Source organism: Alexandromys fortis, unplaced genomic scaffold, assembly GCF_014885135.2.
Source record: "Alexandromys fortis isolate MF-2015 unplaced genomic scaffold, M_Fortis_MF-2015_v1.1 scaffold_24, whole genome shotgun sequence".
Taxonomy (NCBI): Eukaryota; Metazoa; Chordata; class Mammalia; order Rodentia; family Cricetidae; genus Alexandromys; species Alexandromys fortis.
Window position 1 is genome coordinate 4,800,488 of NW_026067906.1, and position 9,671 is coordinate 4,810,158.

A 9,671-nucleotide genomic window follows, 5' to 3' on the forward strand; every position below is an offset into this window, starting at 1 on the left:
GTTTTTATCTACCTCTTGATAAACACTTCTTTATATTTTAATTTACATTTGAAGGCATGCAACGGTTTATTTCTGCCCTATATTTACAGTAACAAGGGAATGGATAATTTATGTAACTATGGTGTTCAGAAATATAATCTTAAGGAAGTGATTAAGGTTGCCTATCCTTGCATGTGCAAGGATAGGGAGTGGCTGCATACGGCCATGTGCCCTCTCCATGTCTTGCCACAGGATGCTCAATGATACTTTGGGATTTTTATCAGCAAGAAGTCCTTATTAGTTGACGTCCCTAGGCTGTGTGCATTTAGAACTGTAAGCCACAATAAACCTTTGTCCCCCTTTAGGAAGCAGTCTGTTTCGATTATTTTGTTAGCTAGTAATCAAAACCAAACTAATGCACCAGTTCCCTCAATAGCAAAAAGAGAATATGCTACCAAATCTATGAGCATGCATATTCCAACTCCAATCACTTCCTAATATTTCTACGTCTAAAAAAATAGTCCTTTAAATCATTATCTTTTCATCCTTTCCCCATCACTCTTGTGGTGGGAGGTGGGCCTGGGTGAAGGACGCTGATCATTTAGGGCAGGTCTTCAGGACCATGATTCCTTCCTGTTAGAAATCTGTTTTGTGTTTGTATCACATTATAAGCTGTTTTTCTGTTCCCTGTCTACCAAGTTCCCCACTCCACATGTCCCATACACAACCATGGTGTTCTTCTCAAGTATATGAAAACAAGCCTTAGAACACAGCCTCTGAAACTGAGTGACTCCTTCCTTCCTTGAATGGTCTATGCCAGATACTTTGACACAGCAATGCAAAACCTGATACATGATACCACTTTTGTAACAGATCCCTGCATAAGCATCGCCTTTGTTTATCTCTATTACTCCTGTTACCATTTCTGCTGTGATGTCAACCATGCTTGTATAAAGCTGGCATCAGCACTTGCTCGATGAAAGAATGGCTGCATTGAATATAATATAAAATCACAGAGCTAGCTATTTTTGGATCTACAAAATACCTAATCTGATTGTTCCTGCTTATATACTCTAACCTTAAGACTCCTGCATAAAGGGAAATGCCTCATCTTATGTCCTCCTTTGTCATGGTCCCAGCCATTATTACCACAGTATCTGTTCTGCGAACAAGCCAAGACTAATTTTAAAAGACTAAATGAAAAAGAAAACATTTCACATGTTTTCAGTGACAATTTACCCTTCCCATAACCAGCTAGAAAGGCAATTGGATAAAAATCCAAAAGCTTCGCATTCCTATCTTAGAGTACATCTTCCTAGTCTGTAGTCACGATGTCAAATTATGTCCCTCGTTAAAAGTAGAGGCAAGAAAAGGCATTAATGCTAAACCATCATTCTGAGTTTACACAGGTGATGACAGAAATATAATGCTCTTTGTTTTCCTTTTAGATCTCCAACTAAGGACATGGATTCCGAAGAGAAGGAAATTGTGGTTTGGGTTTGCCAGGAGGAAAAGATTGTCTGTGGATTAACTAAACGCACCACCTCCACCGACGTCATCCAGGCTTTGCTGGAGGAGCATGAAGCTACCTTGGGAGAGAAGCGGTTTCTGCTGGGCAAGGCCAGCGACTACTGCATCGTGGAGAAGTGGAGGGGCTCCGAGCGGGCCCTTCCTCCCCTGACGAGGATCCTCAAGTTGTGGAAGGCTTGGGGAGATGAGCAAGCCAATATGCAGTTTGTTTTGGTAAAAGCTGACGCTTTTCTCCCTGTTCCACTGTGGAGGACGGCTGAAACGAAACTTGTGCAAAACAGTGAGAAGCCATGGGAGCTCAGCCCGGCCAATTACATGAAAACTTTACCCCCGGATAAACAAAAACGCATCGTCAGGAAAACGTTTCGGAAACTGGCGAAAATCAAGCAGGACACGGTTTCTCACGATCGAGATCACATGGAGACGTTAGTTCATCTAATTATTTCTCAGGATCACACCATTCACCAGCAAGTACAAAGAATGAAAGAGTTAGATATGGAAATTGAAAAATGTGAAGCTAAGATCCACCTGGACCGGGTAGGGCATGATGGGGACAATTACGTTCAGGAGGCGTATTTAATGCCCAGGTTCAGCGAAAACGAGCCAAAGCTAGATTTTCCACCTGAGGACAGCCAGGCTCCGATGGACCTGAACGACAGCGAGGGGATGGCACAGCTTGAAGAACGGTTGCAATACTACAGGGTGCTCATCGAAAAGCTCTCCGCGGAAATTGAGAGAGAGGTGAGGAGCTCGGGCATCGACGGAAGTGAAGATGCAGAGGGGGCAGCGGCCTGGGAACTCGAAAACTCTGATTTGGAGAACGCGAAGTGCGATTTGGAGAGGAGCCTGAAAGCTGGCCTGAAAATCCACTCTCACCTGAGTGGCATCCAGAAAGAGATTAAATACAGTGACTCACTGCTTCAGATGAAAGCAAGGGAGTACGAACTCCTAGCCAAGGAGTTCAGTTCGCTTCACCTTAGCAACAAAGATGGATGCCAGCTAAAAGAAAGTAGAGGAAAGGAATCCGACGCTCCCAGCAGCGGTGAGGAGATCCCTCCATTAACTCCAGGGGTGTTGAACACCTACACAAATGACACAGATTCGGATACTGGCATCAGCTCCAACCACAGCCAGGACTCTGAAACGACTCTGGGCGATGTACTGCTATTGTCAACATAACTCAGATGCCTTCTTTCTGACAATTAATCATGTTTTTTGTGTGATTGAACTAGAAACTCTGTTCCATATATGACTCTGTGAAACTGTAAACCGTGCTAAAAATATCTAGTAGTTAATAAATAAAAAGCTAGTGAACATCGTTGTTCGTTTACATATAGTGCTTCCAGTTTGACTTAATTACAGGTTCAAGCAATGAACTGTGATTTAGGGATGCAGGAGATCTAGTCCGTGGTTACGTAACACAGAGACAATGTAATGGGAATTGATTGACCGTTCCCCCGCATGATACAGGAAGGACATGAATTTGAAAACAGTTCTCAACTTTGTTCATCAAACTATCCATGCTGCGAGCGGACAACACTGAATCATTAGAATGTTTAAAGTCTATAAAATACAGGTCGGCTCCTATGTTGCATGTGTCCTAGATGGATTAATTCAAATCTTGCTTTTTTAATTGTCAGGTGGTAAAATGTATTTGGTGTGTGTGTGTGTGTGTGTGTGTGTGCACGTGCGCGCGTGCATGAGTGTGTGTGTGTGTGTATGTGTGTCGCTTCCTGGCTGCTGTCTAAGTCTAAGGGACAGGAAGCTGTTGGGACATGCATAATTCCTGACAGTGAACCAGTTTGGGCACAGAAGTGGCAAAGTCAAGTGCTACAGACACTCAGCTTTCTTCCCCCTAAGCACATCTAACATGATCTCACAAACTATACATAAGTTCTTCCTATCTACCCATTAGATCGTCTATCAAACAATGCTGTAGGTTCATTATTTTGGAAGTTAGAGTGTAGGTTACTGAAGAACTCAGTCATAATTGTATTTATGCACTCCCAACTGCGTACATTGAAGTGGAATTTACTGTCCTTTGTGTATATAGCAGTGTTTTTTTTTCTCTGCGAACAGAGTAGAATTGAATGTTTATTCTAGTATCCTGTAAGCCAGCTGTCAGGATTTCCAGGGTGGTTAAAAGAGCTCAGAACTTTTAAGCTGTCCTAAGCACACTAAGGGGAATTCAAGAGATTGAATGGATTATCTGGATTCTGTCTTCACTCTCAATTAGAATGTTTCGCTTGATTTTAAAACAGACATTTACCCCCCTCCTAGCTTATTTTTTCTTCATACCTCTCTTTTCCTTTTCCCTTCTTCAAAGCCAAGGCAGAATGTCATCAGAGCCAAAATAATTAATTCATTATCTTGACGTGAACTGAATACCAATGTACCTTAGTTTTCTTGAGTTGGCCAATTTCACACAGGTCAGGCTATATAAAGTAGACATGTTAGTTGATGTATTTATAGTATGTGCGCATTAGGTATTATTCCTATAACATTTCTCTTTTATACAAATTGATGCAACCTTTAACTGTTTTCTCTTTTAAAGTTTGAAAGTTTTAAAGATTTTATCAGTTTTATTGTGGATTCAAAGTCTTTAGTTGGCTCTTTCCAAATGTCGTGCCTTCCCCCACCCCCATCCCATGCTTTACTTGCTTCCTGTATCTTTGGGAAGATGCTTGAATTTCCATAGAGTTTTACATCTGGGAAGCACCTATGCTACCATTTCTTTAAAAAATATATAATTTCAGGTCATACAATAAGAATTTCTATTCTATGGAAATACTGGAATAAGTAATAAGTAATCACATTCACATAAATGATATTTTTAAAGAAAGAATGGAGTAGCCATTTGTGAAAGGGAAGTTCACCTGGTTAACAGTCCATTAGGTCAATAAAACATACACTAAAGTATAGAACATATTTATTGTTACCAATAGAGATCAAATTCAGAAGACTTTCATAAATGATAAGTCATTTGGCTCCTTGTCTCCCTGAAATGAAAGCTTTCTCTTTGGAGTTTGTATTCAGGAAGAATATAAATGTTGCACATCATAGTATGCAGCTGGATAGCAGTACCTAAATTCAAAAACAGTCATGCTAAGAATTGTCACAGGATTTCACTGCAGGGGAGTTTCAAGACAGGTTTTCTCTGTCATTTTGGAGCCTATCCTGGTCGTCGCTCTGTAGATCAGGCTGACATCAAATGAGCTCACAGAGATCCACCTGTCTCTTTGCATTTTACTTTTAAGAATGTCTAAAACATTTTGTAGAATGCCGATTTCTTAGACTCCTTGTAGCGTTTAGACTTTTCTTTCATTATTAAAATATATTTCTATACTTGATTGTTACACTAAGTCACACAGTAATTAGTTTCCACTGTGAAATTCTAATAGAGTTCAATATAGCCCTATTTATGCAGATGGAAATCATAAATGATCTCATGGATCCTATGCTATTTATTGTTCAATTGATGGTTAAGCTTATAAATACAGGACTTGAAAGTTTAATGCTTTAATTATCTTGAGAAACTTAGTGAATTACAAACCCTTAAGTAGCCTAGCAGATTAATCACAAATTAGCCTTACGCGGCTAGAAGAGGCAAGCCACAGCTGACGATACTTATTTTTCCCAGGACTAGGTTCTCAGAGCGCACCCTCTGCATGCCTTTCTCTGGTGGCCTCTTCCACTCTACTCAGAAATGCTGCTGACTTACTTTTCTTTCCTTTTTGTCTTTTTCGTTTTTTCCTTTTTCTTTTGTTTGTTTTCTTTTGATTTTCAAGACAGTGTTTCTCTGTGTAGCCCTGGCTGTTCTGGGACTCCCACTGTAGAACTCAACCTCCCAAGTGCTGTGTGCCACCACACCCAGTAAATACCTACATTCAATGTACTTTAAGTCTTCTTTTCTTTTGAACAATTGTGTTCCATTTTGGCAGTTCTAATCTATTATGTATTTCTTTTCGGCTTCTCTCATATATTAGGTTGTATATATTTACATAACCATTTAACTCCAGTCACCCAGCAAAGTTTTTATCTTGTTCTTTTATTATTTGCCTTTCTAACTTAATTAGTTATTTCCAACTTCTTAGGTTCTTGTTCCATTAATGAAGTGAATTGCTACTTCTAAAGGGTTTTAACATGTTTTCTGACTTTTTTACATTATATTTACTTGTGCAATTTGTATATACACATGCATGTAAGCAGGTTTAACAATATTAACTGGCATTCTACCTATAAATTTAGGGAGTAAATATTAAATATTTACATGGCATCATTTTTGATTAACATAAAAAGTATACATTATTGGGGGCACTATGTGGTATTTCAGTACATATATGCATTGCATAAAGTTTAAGTCAGAAAAACATTCAATTATTTTATTAAGAGTTTCTGACTTAAAACAACTCATATGCCTTTTAATTTAATGGCAATGTTATAACATCTATGTAGGTGAAATTTTATGTCCCACCACCAACTCTCAAATAAATACACTAAAGCTTGTATTACTTGCAAATGCTCAAACAATAGCTCAGGCTTATTGCTAACTAGCTTGTACAAGTTAAATTAATCCATGCACATCTAATTGTTGTGCATATATAAAAAGAAATTTTCATAGCATTGAGTTTGAAGTGGTAGATACTCCAGAACTCTTAAATACTAAATTAAATCTCTGCATCATTTTTGTTCTTAATTGCAAATTATGATGCTGTATTATTATATAAAAACCTTTCTAACCCATTAAATTTTTATTTTTGTATTTATTTAAACCACCATTGTATATGACAAAATATATTTCTGTGGCTGCATTTTATAAATTTTTAGAGTAGAGTTATTGTAATATTTAAAACATATTTTTCTAGTGATAAAGGAATACAGTTTCAACCTGATATAGCTTTTGAAATAACATTGGACTGCTTCTTTTCATATTGCCTTACTGGTTTGGTGAACTTCATGTGATAAATATAAAGTTTCATTTCTTCAAGTTATAACTAATTCAGAAAAATAAAAGATTATTGTATCCTGTCTGTAGTGTTCTCTTTATTTCAATAGCTATGTTTCAAACAAATTGCATGCCATGCAGAATTATATAATTGCTAAGATAAATTTGAGCACATTCATTTTGGGGGGGTTGGTTAGTATTTCTTGGCAAAACAAATGTGTAGAATATAATATCAAAGTAAACTTTTTAATAGGTTTGTACGTTCTTGTTCCAATTTGTTATGGAAGTATGCCCCAACTTGTGTGCTGATTTTATGCATGGCTTCATTCTTTTTAAAGCGGAGTTATCTCATTGAAGATTGTTCAAGACCTTGTTGGTTCTTTCTACTAGAATTTATTTTGTCATTGTCCTCTTCAAAATAAGCATTCTAGATGGACTATTTTAAATAACTGATCACTAAAGTCATAAGGTCTACTACCTCATTTTATAACCATGACCAAAAACTTCATTAAGAGATTTCAAATAACATCCAGCAAAGCACATAGGAATAAGTTTGCACTACCTTCTTTTCTACATGTCACAATGGTTACAGGAGAGGGGTAATATTTTCTCAATCAAGCTGAAAACTGGAAATTTTAGTGCTATTATCAATATATGTCTGAAAATCACTGACTATCTTTGCATTTCAAATAAGCAATTTACATGTTGTTTTTTGAGTCAGACATAGAAGAAGCTATTATATGAGGATAAGGAGATGCTACACTTCATACACTTGTGTAATATAATTGGATATTTACTTTTTGGTAAAGTGGATACATTGTATAAAGTTCAATTTTTTTTTTGGAAAATGAACACTAAGAAATCTTATTTCTATTACTGTGTGCCTGCTGCCCACATGAATTCATTTTGACATTGAGGATGTAAACCATAATTTATGAATTTTTCTAGAAATAAAATATGAATAAATAGGTGTGTATTTAGTTACATGTCCTGACATATGTAGCATAACATATCCAGAACAATTAAGTGATCTGTTACTTTGCCTTCATACATACACTCTTCTCACTCAGAGATGTTACCATCCTGGAAAGGGTCCCATATTGTTCATATGGAGATCTTTCCTTCTGCCTCACTATATTAGAGTGTGCTGATAGCACATCAATTCCGTGATCAGTCACATGGTTTCCTGATGAGCATTGGGATGGCCTCCAATTATTTACTCTGTTATTATAATAGCCTTCCAAAAATTTCTGTGAGGCAAGCTGTAGAAATATTGGCTCAAATGGTGGCAAATGTGTTTTTAATTTTGAGAATATCTATAATTCACATGTGTGGAAATTAATATCTTATGAACTGAATTGAAAATGTGTTCAGCATAGGCGATATTAGTTTTCTATTTGTATGTTTAAAATGGCAAAATAATAAACAGATTAAGCCATGTAATTGATCTTATGGGTTAATATTTAATGATGTGCTTTCTGGTCATTCTTTAAAGGGGTGCGAATGGGATGCTTTTCTATTATTGTATTAACACTCCTTATAGAAGTAAGAGTTTATTGGAGCATATAGATCCAGAGGGATACGAGTCAATTATGGCAGGGAATGGTGGCAACATGAGGGAGACATGGCAACAGAAAGAGTTGCGAGCTCCATTTGCATAACACAAACAGGAAGAAGAGATAGCAAACTGAAACTGAACTGGCACTGGGCTTTGTAAACCCCAAAGTCCACTCGCAGTGATGCACTTCCTCCAACCATGCCTCTTAAACCATTCACCTGGCACCACCAACATCTGACCCTCATGGGACACATTCCCAATCAAACCTCTAAAGATTCTAATGCCATATTATATAGTAAATAATTTTATAAATTATTATTTTTATCATTTTTATATACACATTTATGTTTCAGTTTTAAACTTTGGAGCAATCTAGCATTGCAGGATTTTTAGTTCTTGAAAATACCAAGACAACTGATTTTTATTTAGATGATTAAAAATTATTCCATAACATTTGGCACGAACTTTATCCCAGTCTTATAGAGTGGCATCTATTATTGATTGTGTGTGAACCAAATTATGGTTTATATGTTAGCTGTATTGCTGGCTTTTCTATATCATTTTCTTGCTATGACTGAAACGTGTGTTTATATTATGATACTATATTATCTCTTCACACCTTTAGGATGCTTTTAATATTTGGTATATTAAAATGACATATATACCCACTATATTTTACAAGACATTTCTTTGATCTTTTTTTATTTTCACAATGGGCTCAACCATGTTTCAAGCCACAAGCGCTTTACATTGGCATTTTAAATTTACTTATGCAAAATTTATAAATAAACACAGGGGTGTTGAAATTTTTGACAATAGAACTTATTATCTGAGACCTCTATGGGTTCTTTAGTAGCATTGAAAAGTTTTATTCAGTGCTATCACATGAGGCATTAAACATTTTATTTAATTCTTCTCCTTCTCTGTTACATATTAATTGTATCTTCCCACTAGATAATTCAACTTCAAGTTGTCCTTGCCTACGTTGTGTAGAAATTCTTTACTGATGTCTTGTGTTAAGTTTACATTCAACTATGTTTTATCCATTGATGCTATCGTAAACTTGCCTAGTCTTCCACTCTCCTTTTTACTAATGTTATTTCATATCAGAAAAGTAATCTGGAAAAAAAATAAGAAACCCTATACAATCTCAACTCTGAAAAGAAATTCCTGAACAAAACCAACAAAATGAAAAATAAAACAAAGAATGCAAAGAAATTTGGTATTTTTATTCATTCATATAGAATAAAGTCCATGAGTATATATATCAAGATATGCATTCTTCACATGATAAGCTATATTAAAATGGTTGACACATCATTTCCTAATTGATCAACTTAAAGCATTAATGGCTATTAATATGAATGCTTGTATAAGCAACCATGATCAATGTTTGGCCTACTCTACTTTGTAATGGTATTATTGACTCTTTTCTAGGGAATTTTTTTTGCTATAATAGTCTTAGAACATCTTAAAACCCCAAGCCACTGATATTTAATATAGATAGTACCCTTTCCCCACAAATTGAGACAAACAAAAATGCTCTTTCCCAGTCCCATTTATTTGCTCCATTCACTAAAAGTTTCCATTGCCTCCTTTCAAACAAGGAAAGACTATAAATTAATTTCAGTATACTTCAAATAAGTTGCAAAACTAAAA

At 36.2% G+C, this 9,671-nt stretch overlaps 1 protein-coding gene across 1 annotated transcript in view; it reads left to right on the forward strand.

Moving 5' to 3' along the window:
- The window catches only part of Rassf9 (Ras association domain family member 9), a 30,089-nt gene extending 21,369 nt beyond the window's left edge, over positions 1-8,720 (forward strand). Inside the window, exon 2 of the mRNA XM_050135604.1 lies at positions 1,428-8,720. Within this exon, the coding sequence (XP_049991561.1) occupies positions 1,428-2,688 (1,261 nt within the window). The 3' untranslated portion in view covers positions 2,689-8,720. The remainder of the gene's footprint in view (positions 1-1,427) is intronic.
- Positions 8,721-9,671: the final 951 nt, after the last annotated feature.